This window comes from Ictalurus furcatus, chromosome 11, assembly GCF_023375685.1.
Source record: "Ictalurus furcatus strain D&B chromosome 11, Billie_1.0, whole genome shotgun sequence".
Lineage (NCBI taxonomy): Eukaryota > Metazoa > Chordata > Actinopteri > Siluriformes > Ictaluridae > Ictalurus > Ictalurus furcatus.
Window position 1 is genome coordinate 16,741,647 of NC_071265.1, and position 15,429 is coordinate 16,757,075.

Here is a 15,429-nt window from a genome sequence, read left to right on the forward strand (position 1 = left end):
ATGTGTCACCGTAGAGACAGCCCATGTTTTTTTTTTTGTTTGTTGTTGTTTTTTTGTTTTTTTTTGTAAACAGGCATAGGAGACATCTGCATATCTAAACAGTTCTGATCTGAACTAGGTCCTCATATTTTTGACTCTACCAATTTTACACATGCTTTTAATAATAATAAAAAATAAAATAAAATAAATTAATTAAATTATTATTTTTTTATTATTTAATGTAATTAATTAAATTAATTAATTAAATGAAATAATAAAAAAAATATTATTTCATTACAGCGATACTAAAAATAAACCTCTGGAGTATGTGGTTAATTTTTTCATTTTATACGTAAATTTTTCATTCATGAACAAACATTTGCAAATGGTTTTCCATCCTTTCCCCACCTTAAAATTGAATTAAACTAACTTTTTTAAATCTCTTTATTTTACAAAGACCAAAAATCCTAAGATCCCTTAACTAACTTGAAGAAATATTTAAGAAAGTCCATGTATTTAGATGCTTTCCCCATGTTGTAAAATCTGAATGTTAATGTATGTTTACAATTGTAGTTGCTGTGTCCCTGACATGTCAATCTGTTGGAACATGTGTGTGTTAATAATGTTCAATTTACATATTGTTGTTGTTTTTCATGCAATTGTAAGTAATTACTTTGCAATGCTTATGTAACTGTTTTTCATTTTTATATATTAATAAAAAAGAGTCTCTCTCCCTCTCTCTCTCTCTCTCTCTCTCTCACACACACACATATAGCTATATTTATTTATTTATTTATTTAAATTTATACTATGTAGGTCAGTTGGCTGACTTAAACTTGAATAAAAACTTGAATAAAAAAAAACAATTTAACTGATATAAAATTACATTAACTGTATTTGCTATATGTATATTATATAATATTCACTGTCATAAATAATTAAATATACACTCACACCCACTTTAATAGGAACAGTTGTACTTTTTTATTCTTCAACTGTTTAGTTTGGGTGAGTCTGTACCCATGATAGCCTCAGATTCCTGTTCTTGGCAGTCAGGAGTAGAACCTGATGTGGTCTTCTGCTGCTGTTACCCATCCACCTCAACTTCATCTGCTTTCAATGTTTTGTGCATGCTGAGATGGTTTTCTGCTCACCACAGTTGTAAAGCGTGATTATATAAGTTACTAAAGTGCCCTGTATTAATATTGGCACCCTTGGTAAATATGAGCAAAGAAAGCTGTGAAAAATCATCTTTACTGTTTAACCTTTTGATCTTTTGTTTAAGGAATTAATAAAAATACTCCACTCTCATGGATAACAAACAAGTGCAAACAAAGCACAAAAACAAAATCTTTGTTAAATATAGGTGTTCAACAATTATTTTAGTCAATACTTGGTGCTAACTCCCTTTGCTCTGAGTCTTCTCCTATAATGCCTGATGAGGTTGGAGAATACATGGCAAGGGATCTGAGACCGTTCCTCCGTACAGAATCTCTCCAGATCCTTCACATTTCGAGGTCCACACTGGTGGACTCTCCTCTTCAGTTCACCCCACAGGTTTTCTATGGGTTTCAAGTCAGGGGACTGGGATGGCCATGGCAGGACCTAGATTTTCTGGTCAGTAAACCATTTTTGTGTTGATTTTGATGTATGTTTTGGATCATTGTCCTGCTGGAAGATCCAACCACGGTCCATTTTAATCTTTCCGGCAGAGTCAGTCAGGTTTTCATTTAATATCTGTTGATATTTGATCGAGTCCATGATGATGCCATGTATACTAACAAAATGTCCAGGTCCTCTGGCAGAAAAACAGTCCCAAAACATTAAAGCGCCACCACCATATATAACCGTGGGCATGAGGTACTTTTCCACATAGCTACCTCTCTGTGTGCACCAAAACCATCTGATTTCAATCAATGGAATGATAATCAGGTGTGAGTGAGCGCCCTGTTTTATTTAAAGAACAGGAATCTATTGAAGTCTGATCTTCACAACACATGTTTGTGGAAGTGTATCATGGCATAAATAAAAAGTAGATTTCTCAGGTCCTCAGAAAAAGAGTTGAAAAGGTTATACAACCATCTCTAAAGAGATATTGTAGCTACAAATGGAGGAAGTTCAAGACTATTGTTCCCCTCTCCAGGAGTGATTGACCAACAAAGATCACTCCGAGTATACACTATACTAGTACACGATCAGCGATTGTACGGTATTTTGGCAGGATGTTGTTCTCCTACATGCCACCAGAGAGCAGACTTTGCTCATTTATTTAATTCTGTCCCTCTTCCGGTTCTCGGGTGCAGGAGCGCCTCTGACGTCGAGGGAGTCATTTTACTTTCTTGCAAAACTTCTAAGTTTGCTGGTATTTCCAACCCACAACGTTTATTCCTAACATTTCAACTTGCTAGTTTAACTCGCTATTAATACTCTGAGCAGCAGTCCTGACTGACTGTTCGTGGTGTTCAGGAGTGAAGGAGCCGGTCTGAGTGTGGACTTTGCTCTGTGTTTGTTTACTGTAGGTGTGAGAAGTCTTGAATAGACGCACATTATCAAACCTAACTGCACGACTGGTTTCAGGCTTTATTCATAGACGACGAACAGGATGTCAGCGGTTAAAATAACCGAGGGAAGGGTGAGTGTGGGAATGTGTAGCCAGTCGTTGTTTTACCGCCAGGCTCTTCCCTCAGCTGGAGAGCCTAAGCTGTGTGTTTTGCTGCTGCACGGGATCCGATTCTCCTCACAGAACTGGCTCAGTATCGGTTCTCTCAACGCCCTGGCTGAGGCTGGATACCGGGCCTTGGCTATAGACCTACCAGGTAAATCACAGCACAAAGACTGTCTCTTTCCTTAGCCTTTATCACCGAAGTCACTAAAAAAGATTTTGCTCTGCATACCTATTCAAACAGTCGCAGACTCATTTGCATATTAATATATTCAACTGTATCATTTGCATATCGCATTACAAATTAGGGTGCAAGAAGAAGGAAGATTTCACTTAGAATATCATTAAAAAAAAAAATAGAGAGAGCTAATTTGTTTCTTAAATCAGTGGTTTTCAAAGTGGGGGCCGCCAGGAGGGCCTGCATAATTTGGTGTGCCCATCCCTCCCACTAGTATGTTTTCTCTTTCTCACTCTGACAACCACACACACACACACACACACACAAAAAAAATCAATTCCTAATGTAATGTCTTTTCAACACTGAAAAGCAATGAATTATCAACATTGAGTCAATTATTATTTAGCATTGAATGTTCAACCTCAACCAAAATGATGATTCTAATGGAATTTCAACATCGAATAAGTCACCTTGCTTTAATTCTTATAGAAAGAAACCATCTTTGGTCTTGGCACCATGCACAAGCCAAACCTTTTTATAAAACACAATACTTTCTGTCAAGGCTGCAGACAAAAAAAAACAAAACAAAAAAAAAACTGTGATGGTGAGTAGTCGTGAAGGAAACTTGCTTTTATTACTTGTAATTATCTCCAAGAAAAGATTTTAAAACAAAGTGCTGTGATTGGTGATTGGGTGTTGGGAACAATGGCGATCGGTGATTGGTCACAAGCCCAACACAATCAGGCATTACACACTGATGGTGAGTGAAGCGAACCTGCTCTCTCAACCTGTCAGCATCTGTGATATGAGCTGGAGAGCCGTATTGAGTGCAGGACATTGACTCACATATGCTCAGAAAGTCAATAGATTTGTTGCTGGGCTCTTTTTTGGAATTAAAGTCACTAAAACAGTCTAAAAATTTGCCAAATCTAGCAACAAAGTTTCTAAGTTGACACAGTTGTAACTTGTTTGTTTTTTGTAAATACACACATGTAACTATGACTTATTTACATCCATATGCAAGTTTGTCACTTCATGTCTGTCGGGGGGGACCCAGTGGGATTTCTATCCTCTTTTTGGAGATGCAGTATTTTTGATGAACACACCTGACACATGGGAAGCCTATAGTGAATGTGTTTAGCCCATGCACGGTAGAGAAGTGTTCCACTGGCGAGAGCAGCAACACAAGCTGGGTAATTTCCCGTGGTGGCCCGTGAGAGCTTGGCCCTTGATGCATTTCTATGAGCAGTAAAACCGGCAAGCCTCCAGCAGCAGTTACAGCTCAAGGCCAGGCCAAAGTGGCTGAGTGAGTCACTCCAGCTGGCAGAAGAAATGGATGTGATTTTGGGAGAGTGTTGAGGTCCACACTACTGTGGGTAAAGGTGACAGCAACAGTGAGCAAGGGGAAGAAGACACATGGTGCATCAGGTGCACACTGCGGTCTGGTGCTGTACGGTGTTACATTGTACATTACGTTACTTCTCTAGAAGACCAGGAAGAACGTTCCAGCCTCTGAGACAGGCAGGACTTAAAAGGCTTTAAAACAAGAGCAATTCATCTGCTTTGTCTAAAACAGCAGTATTTGTCCCCTTGCGCTCATGCCAATGTTCAGTTTCAATAAATAGCTCATTGTGTACAAACCATGATTTGTTCTTCCCAGTTACATCCAACGCTACATTATTTGTGGCTTGTGTTTTTCTGCTTGTATAGGCCTGGGCGAGTCGAAGGCAGCAGAGGCCCCTGCAGTGGTGGGTGAGCCGGCCCCTGCGGAGTTTCTGAGGCAGGTGTGTGACGGCTTGAACACCGGGCCTGTAGTGGTGATCAGCCCCTCTCTAAGTGGCATGTATTCGCTGCCCTTTCTCTTCCAGCACTCTGAACAGTTGAAAGCCTATATTCCTGTTGCTCCCATCTGCACGGACAAGTTCAAGGCTGAAGAGTACAAGGCTGTACAGGTCAGTGTCTGTGTGCGCATACATGTTTGAGTGATTGGATGCAGTGCCCATATTTATTGTGATCAACATCTTAAAACTTGGCTTGGCCTGGTTCTGGGCCAGCCACCCTTTAGATAATTTTCTGTTTAAGAAGTGCTAAAATATTAATAAAAAAAGGCTTTCATTTATTATAACAGAAGTGATCTGTTAGTAACGAGGCCGCGTTGCTCCTCAGGCGCAGTGTAGATGCGCTGATAAACAGTGGGAGCGCGAGTAAGATCTGTATTTATGCATTACTTTTTATGGATGCACAAAAAGCACAGAGTCAGTCCTAAAATTAATTCTATATATCCTGCTGTGTGTATTGGGTTCTTTTCAGTTTTGTACAAACAGTTGTCTAAAGTTTTAGTCTCAAGTTTATATTTGTAACACTCAGTTTGTGGATTTTATTTTAAGTAAACAAAAAAATGGTACTGAAAGGTTGAACCCCCACCAAAAAATTCAAATTAATCAAAAAAAATAATCGGCCAACTAATCGATTATGAAAATAATCGTTAGTTACAGCCGTAGTTTCAGGGAAAATTTCTTCAAACTAGTGGAGTATTCCTTTTTGCCTTTTGCCTTGCCAAATATAAGCAAAGCAGTCACAGCAGTCAATGAAGCAATTCATTCTTGAGAGTACGATAACAAGCACTTAATAAAATTACTTATGCTTTCAAGTTGCATATGTAATTTCATCCATCCATCCGTCGTCTATGCCGCTTACCCTTCAGGGTTGTGGGGAACCTGGAACCTATCCCAGGGAGCATTGGGCACAATCACATACACTTTCACACACTACGGACATGCAAATCATCCTAACATGCATGTCTTTGTACTGGGGGAGGAAACCAGAGTACCCAGAGGAATCCCCCGCAGCACTAGGAGAACATTCAAACATACACAGGGCAGCGGTGGGAATCTGAATTTCATTGCACACCATTGATAAATAAAAGCATTACGAGTTTTATGGCATAATTATTATGGGTTTAACAGATTTATTTAGTTATAGTAAATGTATTTCTGAAGTGTAATGAGATTTTTCTTCTTCTTCATAGGTCCGCACTCTTATCGTGTATGGAGATCAGGACACTCAGTTAGGGGAAGTATCACTAAACAACCTGAAGAATCTGCCCAATCACAAGGTGGTGGTGATGCAGGGGGCTGGGCATCCCTGTTACCTTGATGACCCAGTGACTTGGCATAAAGTTGTTCTCGAGTTTTTGCACACGCTTTTGTAATTGAAACACTCCTAACCACATCACTTTTAACTGTGGGGTGATTACACAGTGATCCTATAGGATTTCTATTAATGATGCATGTAGTTTCATACCAAATCCTGCTTAAGTGAACACACAGACCCTTATAACCATCACCAAACTAACTGGAAGAGGGAGAAAGAAATTGGCCATCCAATTTTGGGGCAGTGGTGGCTTAACGGTTAAGGCTCTGGGTTACTGATCGGAAGGTCGGAGGTTCATGGAGGTTCATACAGCTTCCACTGATGGGCCCTTGAGCAAGACCCTTAACCCTCTTTGCTTCAGGGACGCTGCATCATGGCTGACCCTGCGCTCTGACCCCAGCTTCCTAACATGCTGGGGTGTGCGTAGAAAATGCTGCGCTGTAATGTATATGTGACCAATAAAGTCTCTATCATCCTTCCACCTCAGCAAGGGAAATTATAGCTGTGGCATTGTCACTTTGAACCCCGTGAACAGATGCATCACTTCAGAGCCCCACCCCTCCACCTTCCCCCCCTTGATATTTTCTAATGCACACAGTATAAGAACACTTGATTTCTTAATTATAGATTATATCTGATCATATTATGTGCCACACACAAAAAAGAATTTTATTTACTTTATCTGAACTCCATTATTAACATGTATGTTGTATTTCAATGTCAGATTATTTTTTTGTTTGTTTGAGGGCAGTTACATGGCCACAGCCAAAGCAATTCTACAACAGCTCTAGAAAAAAATTGTTCAATGCACTCGTCACGCTGTTAATAAACACACAGTCCAGACTGTGAGATTTTAATAACAATAATAATAAATAAATCATTTATCGTATGGCACAATACAGTATGTGAATGAAAAGTACTACATGTGAGATAATGTAATGTGAATGATACTGTATTGTGTATGAAGCAGTGCTGTACAACACAAACTGTGATCGTGTGTAAAATAAATAAATAAACACAACACACTGACCTGAAGTGAAAAATATGAACATTATTTAATAACTGATTCTCTGTAATAAACAATTTGAAAATATTTTACAAGGAGTCACAGACACAATATTTTACAAATGTTTCCCTTATCTTTTTTTTTTCTTTTCATCTGTACAAAAGATGGAGCAACATAGACCAGTGTCCAAAGAGCCAGTGGTGTTAGCTCCATACACACACACACACACACAATCCAACAAACAAACTAAAGAAACTCTCACTGTGATGGCAGACCTCAAATTCATGATTATCAGCAGTACTGTGTGTCTATATTTTCATTTATTTATTTTTTAAAACCTCACTTAATATTAAATTCAGTTTCACCTTTGACGGATTACTTTAGATTTTTTTGATTTTTCTTTTTTTCACACATTTGTCACAGAGCACCAGACTAAGGACTACAGAGTCACAGACACGCGCGGCTCTCCCACTGAAGCACACCAACTCAGCTGTTTTAAAGGAGAGGAAAGGCTGAGGGAGCAGCCCTGATCAGAAAGACCCTCCTCTTCAAGGTGGATCATGAGACAGACATCTCCCCTCCACGCTACCTCTTCCTTTTATCTTCTTTTTTTTTTTTTTTTTTTTTTTTTAAACACCCTTTTTGGCAAAACTTTTTTTTTTTTTAAACCACTGAATAACACAAACCTCTGTTCCAGTGTATGTGGAATAGTGACACAGATGCACACTCACAGTTTAATTTCAGTGTCTAGCCAAAATATCGTAGCGTCTCTTAGGCGGCTTTGATATATATATATTTTTTGTTCAATATAAGGACAATTTCTTTTTTTTTTCTTTTCTTTTAAAAAAAACAAATCAAGAGGCAAAGATTAAATGTGATTCACAACAGGACAAAGCATAAGGCATTAACTCTTCTAGACATTTCAGATGATCAGGTATTAACGTACATTTCCCTGCGCACGTGTTCATGTATGTAAATGGGCGTGTTTGGTACTGTTTAGTAAGTGAGTGAGTGAGTCAGTGAGTACTGTGCATCTACTAGTGATTTGTGGTTTGATGCCAGTGGGGGAGCAGGTCCTAATAGTATATGAATAGTAATTGAGCACATAGTTAGGATATGACACGTATTTATGCACACTCCTTAAGGATAATGTGTGGATTAATAATTGACCTTTACACCAAATGCTCCAAAATGTGTGGAGTTATAATTGTTATTCGCACTGATGGTGATGGAAGGCTGATATTTCAAAGATGAACCAATTGTAATCCAGTAATTTAAAAAAATGGTGTTATTTTATGAGTTTATGCTGTTCACGTAACAGTCAATTACATCGCTCATTATGCACTGTGAATGTAGTCACAGGTGGGGTAGTTTTATACGTGTGCTTTTACTCAAGCACGCACTTTCTTCAGCTATTGTGACACAAGGCAGAAAGATGGATAAAGGGATGGATGGAAAGAAAGCAGAATAGCCTAAAACAAAGGGAAACGTGGCCAGTTTTAAAATATAACCGCAAAAAGCTTTGTGAACTGACTTTGAGACAGACACGTGTGGAAAATGGGACAGATTACTCTTTTTTTTTTTTCTTCTTCTTCTTCTTCTTCTTGTTGATAATACACCTTGAGACGCTTTAATAATCAAAATCACTGGTTTTTCATTCCGACACCTGTTCAAAACACATCATAACTTGCTGCATTGTAAGCAGACGACACATACACGGGTCCAGACGCACGCGTACACATATGCAAAGAGCGTTATCACCTCTGACCAGAAGATGCTGGCAATGAAGGGTTACCAATTCCGCCACTCTAAATACAGTCTACTGAATATTCACAGCTGAAAAAAAGACTGGGGAAGAAAAAATAAATAAATACTCAACTATTTAATCCTAAACATTCCACAGTGTATTAAACAGTGATCATTTTTGTTAGAATTCACTATAATAATATTAGCTGCCCCTCTGGAAAAAAGTCTAAAGAAACGGAAATCAGTCCATGATTTAGATCCAAGAGATATTTTTTACGTGTCTTGTACTAATACATACAAATTTTCCTTTTATATATAAGATGCCTTTAAAGATCTTGAAAGACCTCAAGAAAAGATCCTCAGCATGACAGCAGGCTAAACTTCTGGTTTAACCTGATAGCTATGGCAATGAATATACAGTACTACTAATAAAAACGCATATGCTTATAAGTCAGTGAGGTCTCTGTGTGAGGTGAACTACATGCTGTAGATGTACAATCAATAATCGCTCTACGAGCCAGCATGAGGAGTTTCCCTACCTTTATAAAGTGGAGCATCTACTCTGTAAAGATACAGGAGTGCATCAAGGCACAACAGAGAGAAAGAAAAAGAAAAATGAAAAGGAACAATAATTAGAGGAGATGGGCCCTCACCAAGTTTTACTAGATTTTCATTACATCAATTCACAATGAATAAAATTTCAAAACTGATGTCTGTGTCTCCACTACAAGCTCAATCCATAATTAAGTGCACTCTACATGACAAGACTAACCTTGAAAAGCAAACCATATTTTCATTGTTTTTAATATTCACCAACAGATTCAGGTCAAGCCAGGTCAACCAGTCTAACAGAAATATCGACTGCTGTAAAAAACAAACAAACAAAAAGAAACCAACATCGGTGTAAAATGGCTACCCTGTAAACACACAACTACACAGAATGCACGCTGATGATGGCAGTTCCAATTCATTTCTAAACACTGGACATTTACAACACGGCAGTTCCACATTTGATTCAAACCGCTTCTTAGTTCCTCTGTGTATCCTGACCAGACAGACAGAATGATATGCTTACTGAAGCCCTTATGACTAATGAAATAACAGCAAAAAAAAAAAAAAAAGAGAGAGACGAACTGAAATCCAGGCCTGATCTCTACATGAGGTCTTGCATTCTTTCTGCGCGTCATTTCCACCCTCTTTTTTTCTCCTCCTCTTCCTCCTCATTTGGCTAAAAAAATAAGACCACACCACACGTCTATCTCATTTTGGCAAGAATTAGGTCTAGTGCATATATTTTTTTAAAATGATAAATATTTTTTTTGAAATACGTTACTATCTATCGTCTTTCCGCTCTGGTTATATCCTAACCTATGGAGGTATGCTTTAAATACTCATAGGGTATTCTTACTGTTGTTTTTGTTAACGGAACCAAGTTCTCTGATCTTGTTACTGATTGCTAGAAAATGGCAGAAAGTTCTGTAGCAACATGTCAAATTAGGCAATTCGAGTCAAAGGATGAAGAGGAGAGTGAGGAGGATGGCTTAAACTGTAAAGAAGAGCATCAGATAAAATGCATTTCCTACACAAACATCTGTAAAGGCAGGTTGTACTGCAGGGGAAGTGGGGGAGTGGAGTCGGGGGTGTTGTTTTTCTCCTGCCGTGGCCTTTATAATGCTAAAATGATTGCGTTTCAACATTTTGACTTCTCCAGCTGCTTCCCCCTTAAGGAAACTCCGGGCTCCTCCCAGAAAAGCTGCTGATTGACAAGTTCTGCGCTGGTCACTAAGCAACAATCTGTGAAGCAAAGTGGATGATGCAGTATGCCAGGCTTCCATATGGGGGCAACAGGAAGTCCCTTTAATACCTATGACTAGAGCGAGGGAAGGATAAGGAGATATATGGAATTAGGGCGAGGAAAGGGAGGTGGGTGTTTCAGGGAGTTAAAGAGAGAAAGGCAAAACATGGGGGCAGGCCATTAGATAGAGAACAAGGAGCTGGAGGAGGAGTAAAGTATGGATAGATGGGCGGAAGGAGTGTCCTCGGCCACAATCTGTAGTGTTCTCCTGTAAAGAGTGAAAAGGAAGAGCATTAAGTGATGTTATTTATATTACTTATAAGTATATAATAAAGTAAAAAGTACTTATTATGAATAATAAATTATTTTGTTTAAAGATTTTAGATTTTTTCATTTGGTGCTGCCCTTCAGAAGTTACATAAGATATTTACATGTTTCGACAAAGCCCCCCCCAAGCTGTCTTTTAACGTATTGTGTTGCCTTCTTGAGCATCAGTGAATGTTTGCAACTTTTGTAATAGTTGTATACGAGTCTCTCAGTTAGATAGATCTAGTCATCATATAGCCGCTGCTGGAAAAGGGTCAAATATGCACAAGATGCTGGAAAACCAAAGAATGTGCAGGACCTGGAGGATTTTTCTGAAGAACAGTGGGGCAGTTTAACTGCTCAGGACAAACACGGGACTCATGAACAACTATCACAAAACAAAAAAGGCACACAGTATTAAGAATCAAGGGTATGTAAACTTTTGAACTGGTTCATTTGTGTAAATTCGGTTATTAGTGTGTCTTGTAGACTATATATAAACATCTGTTTGGTGAAATAGCTCATTTAGTGCAGCATTAAATAAAAAAATAACATGCAATTTTTATGAGCCTTCATTTTTTTTCTGCAAGGGGTATGTAAATTTATGAGCACAACTGTATATTACCAATGTGAGAATGTATTTCTGTAGTTCAGTCAACAGGTGGACTCTGTGTGTGTGTGTGTGTGTGTGTGTGTGTTCATGTATACGTACTGCAATGTTGAAATCGAAACAAGTAGAGGGTCCTTTTCTGTACCGAGCTGGTGGCAAGTCCAGACACGGGTCTTCTTGTTTGACTGAAAATTGTGTTAAGGAAGTCCTCCTGATGACTTGTTTAGACATGAGATTATTTTCAAAGGATGTAACAAGATGCAAGTGTTTGTTTTGCTACTTTAGCACCTTTTTGTACCACGTCTTTTCTTTGCCAGAAGAGAATCAGAGTCTATTTCCATTTCAATACCAACCCTGACAAACAAAAGGAAAACTATAAAAGAGTCATTCCATCTCAAAGTGGTCCAATACAGGTGGCTCGACCATTTATAATTTTACAAATTTTTTTTGAGTGATTACCTCTATGTATTGGCATTGCAAAACCACAAGGTTTTTAAAATTTATTTTTACTTCGTTTAACTACGACGACCATCTTTGTGTCATGGCACACGATAAAAGCAGTAAGTAACTTCTGAGCTGTAGTCACTTACTGCTTTTATCACAGGAGAAACAACAATATGACAATGTTCATTTATAAAACACCCAACTGAACACTGTAAATCTATATTTGGATAAAATCTATTCACGCATACCAACCAACACCTGTACCAACATGATAAATCAGGATGGTGCTTCAAATCTGGCCCTCGAGGTCTACTGTCCTGCAGAGTTTAGCTTGAACCTCAAACTCACAATTTTTACAGCAGAATGCTACTATAGAGGACTTATTTCTGGGAAAATTTCAGGTTCATATCTGGTCCCCCACCGGAGATATTCAACCCAAAAGTGAGGGAAAAATGACACTTTCTCACTCCGTTAAAAAAAGACAAGTCTCAACCTGAAATGTTCTGCATGCGCACTATACACACCTAGGTAAACATTAAAAAACATTAAGACTGAGACTCGAATCCTTTCCATTATAAATTGATCCTAAAAATGGATCTGTGAACAATCTTGAGAATTACATTTGGACTTAAGTTCGAAATCTGAAGAACACAAATGTGCAAAATATTTATATATGTACATGAACCTCGTAATGTGCTCTAGAGATCTGTTTTTATTCCAAGGACCTAGGACCATCCTGAGATACTGAGGTTTCCATAAACCGCTGTATAACCAAAATTTGTTGTGTGCCATGACACAAAAATCACCGTCATGGTTAAACCAAGTAAAATAAATAAATAAATAAACAAATAAATAAATAAATAAAATGGGTGGTTTTGCAATACCAATTCATAAAGGTAGTCACTCAAAAAATGGTCAAGCAACAAACTTTACAATTTTTGGACCACTTGAGATGGACTGACTTATAACTGGACACTCAAATGTAAAACTTCAGCAACATATATTTAAAAAGTGTTTTAAACACACGTTAGTGTTGAGAAATCCATATGAACTGAACACTGCTGTTCCTACATTGGGCGGCATGGTGGTGCAGCAGGTCGCGGTGCCATCTCACATCTCTAGAGTTCCTGGTTCCATCCTAGCTTACGCTACTGTGTGAAGTTTCTGTGTGAAGTTTCTGTGCTCTTTCTCTTTGTGTTTTTCTTCCACCTCCCAGAAAACATGCCAGTAGGTGGATTTAGCAACACTAAATTGCCCCAAGGTATTAATGTGTGTGTGTGTGTGCACAGTGTCCTGAGATGTACATCCAAGGGGTATTCCGACCTAGCGATCGTTATTAAGCTCTGGATCCACCGGCATGCTGAAGTGGTTACTGAAGATGAATGAATGTTCCTACATTGTTGGTACATGTGAAAGAAGTACCATTCCAGCTCCTAAACCTCAATTAAAGTGTTACAACAAATGCAAAAATTCACCAAATGTCATAATTTGTGGAAGGATACATTCTTTCTCACCCTGAGACAGTTTCTCTATGTCACATGAGTTGCAGAACAGGTTCTCGGTCACCACAAATAGCAAGTTGGTGTTGTCTAATCTCTTGGCATGGATCAACCTGTGGAGCATAAACATTTTTTATGATATAATTAATGCCTCCTTTACATTACCACATCTAAAAAAAATGCTCAGATTAAATATGCAATTATTTTAGGATGATACTGAACTCATTTAGAAGGATATTATCTTCATCCCCTTCATCAGGTATGCAAAGACTGTTACATACACTCATGGTGCACTTTATTATGCAATTATCCAATCAGCCAATCATGTGGCCAAAAGTCATGCAGATACAGGTCAAGGGTTTTAGGTAATGTTCACATCAAACATCAGAATTGGGAAAAATGTGATCTCAATGACTTTGATCGTGGCATGGTTGTTGGTATTTCAGAAACAGCTGACAAATCAAATTCTGGAGTTTGCAGTTCTGTGGATGGAAGCACCTTGTTGATGATAGAGGTCAGAGGAGAATGTCTGGATTTGTTCGAGCTGACAGGAACTCAAATAACCACCCAATATAACCGTGCCGACTAGGAAAGCATCTCAGAACACACAACATGTCAAACCTTGAGGTGGATGGGCTACAACAGCAGAAGACCACTTCGGGTTCGAATTCCGTCAGCCAAGAACAGGAATCTGAGGCTGCAGTGGATACTGGACGGAAGTTAAAGATTTAAAAAAAATAATAATAATGCCTTGTCTTTTGAGTGGTTATTTGAGATCACATTGTCCCCATTCTGATGTTTGATGTGAACATTACCCTTGACCTGTATCTGCACAATTTGATGCATTGCACCGCTTCACATGATTGGCTGACTGAACAATCGCACGAATGAGCGATGTGTACAGGTGTTCCTAATAAAGTGGTCAGTGAGTTCTGTGTTTTTTGTGATCTCAATATGCATGTATCTTTTTTTATTACAGTACATTGTGTCTAGAGGCTTGCAACCTACAGTTTTAATGACATAAATAGAGCACAGACAAATCAGACAATAGAAAAGTTCATCTGACCTGGAGCAGTTCCCACAGTCTTGCACTAAGCTGTAGGCACTGCTGATGTTCCCAAAGTAGAACTGCTTCTGTACTGTAACACAGCTAGTCTCTCTGGTGTCCGTGCTCTCTGCTGCATCAGCTTCGTCTACACGCACAATATTTGGACACGTGTTTGTAGATATTATGAAAAGATTGATCAATTGTCAAGTCTTAACCTCCTGGTAGAAGCAATCAGGGCAAAAATATTCTACTACTTAACAGGATTCCTGATGCCATCAAGCTACACAATAGCTGCAGGACCAAAAGCGGCTAGACAGCAGCAAAACATCTATAATCCAACACCATATTAGACAGTAGATATGGGGACGTTTCCTTGTATGCAGTCACCTTCTTTTGCTGAACAGGTTCTGATTATTTTACCAGCTAATTTTTTAAAAATCTGTTAACTGTAACTTGGTAATGCCAACCATGGTAATGCGTGTAGAACCCCCACTATTTGGCCAAAAGTTTGTGGACACCTGAATGTCACACCCGTATGCGCTTTTTGACCATCCCGTTCCAGATTTAGTCCCCCTTTAATATCTGCCACTCTTCTGGGAAAGCTTTCCACTAGAGATTGGAGTGGCTGTGGGGATTTGTGCTCATTCAGCCACAAGAGTATTAGTGAGATCGGGCACTTGTGTCGAGCAAGGACGCCTGGCGTGCAGCCGGCATTCCAAAGTGTTCCGTGAAGTTGAGGTTTGAGGTGAGGTTGAGGTTGAGATTCTTCCACACCAACTTTGGCAAACCATGTCTGCATGGAGCTCGCTTTGTGCACATGGGCAATGTCATGCTGGAACATGTTTGGGCCTGTTTATTCCAGTGAAGGGAAATTCTGAAATCTATTTAAAAAAAAAAAGACATCCTATACAATTTTATACAATGTGTTTCCAACTTTGTGGCAACAGTTTGGTGGTCATCAAACATATGGGTGATGGTCAGGTGTTGAACTTTTTACAAAACT

The 15,429-nt window shown here is 38.8% G+C and overlaps 2 protein-coding genes across 4 annotated transcripts in view; one reads left to right on the plus strand and one right to left on the minus strand.

Moving 5' to 3' along the window:
* Positions 1–2,146: 2,146 nt before the first annotated feature.
* Positions 2,147–7,001, plus strand: abhd14b (abhydrolase domain containing 14B). Of its 2 annotated transcripts, XM_053636172.1 has the most exons (4): positions 2,148–2,341; positions 2,499–2,795; positions 4,530–4,771; positions 5,848–7,001. In XM_053636172.1, the coding sequence occupies exons 2-4, from the start codon at positions 2,582–2,584 to the stop codon at positions 6,028–6,030; spliced, it is 639 nt and encodes a 212-aa protein (XP_053492147.1). In that variant the 5' UTR covers positions 2,148–2,341; positions 2,499–2,581; the 3' UTR covers positions 6,031–7,001. The 2 variants fall into 2 exon arrangements, with proteins under 2 accessions (XP_053492146.1, XP_053492147.1); XM_053636171.1 differs by having other exon boundaries at positions 2,147–2,795.
* A 2-nt stretch (positions 7,002–7,003) lies between these two features.
* Positions 7,004–15,429, minus strand: part of cacna2d2a (calcium channel, voltage-dependent, alpha 2/delta subunit 2a) — a 259,138-nt gene continuing 250,712 nt past the window's right edge. For both annotated transcript variants that reach the window (XM_053636170.1, XM_053636169.1), the window contains exons 35-38: positions 14,445–14,571; positions 13,382–13,491; positions 11,538–11,620; positions 7,004–10,787 (exon numbers count right to left, since the gene is read on the minus strand). In XM_053636170.1, the coding sequence (XP_053492145.1) occupies positions 10,665–10,787; positions 11,538–11,620; positions 13,382–13,491; positions 14,445–14,571 (443 nt within the window). In that variant the 3' untranslated portion in view covers positions 7,004–10,664. The remainder of the gene's footprint in view (positions 10,788–11,537; positions 11,621–13,381; positions 13,492–14,444; positions 14,572–15,429) is intronic.

Coding starts and splice junctions, on each gene's coding strand:
- abhd14b (XM_053636171.1), top strand. CDS start 2,582: ATGTCAGCGGTTAAAATAACCGAGGGAAGGGTGAGTGTGGGAATGTGT. Junction 2,796..4,529: donor CTTGGCTATAGACCTACCAG/GTAAATCACAGC, acceptor CTGCTTGTATAG/GCCTGGGCGAGTCGAAGGCA. Junction 4,772..5,847: donor AAGAGTACAAGGCTGTACAG/GTCAGTGTCTGT, acceptor TCTTCTTCATAG/GTCCGCACTCTTATCGTGTA.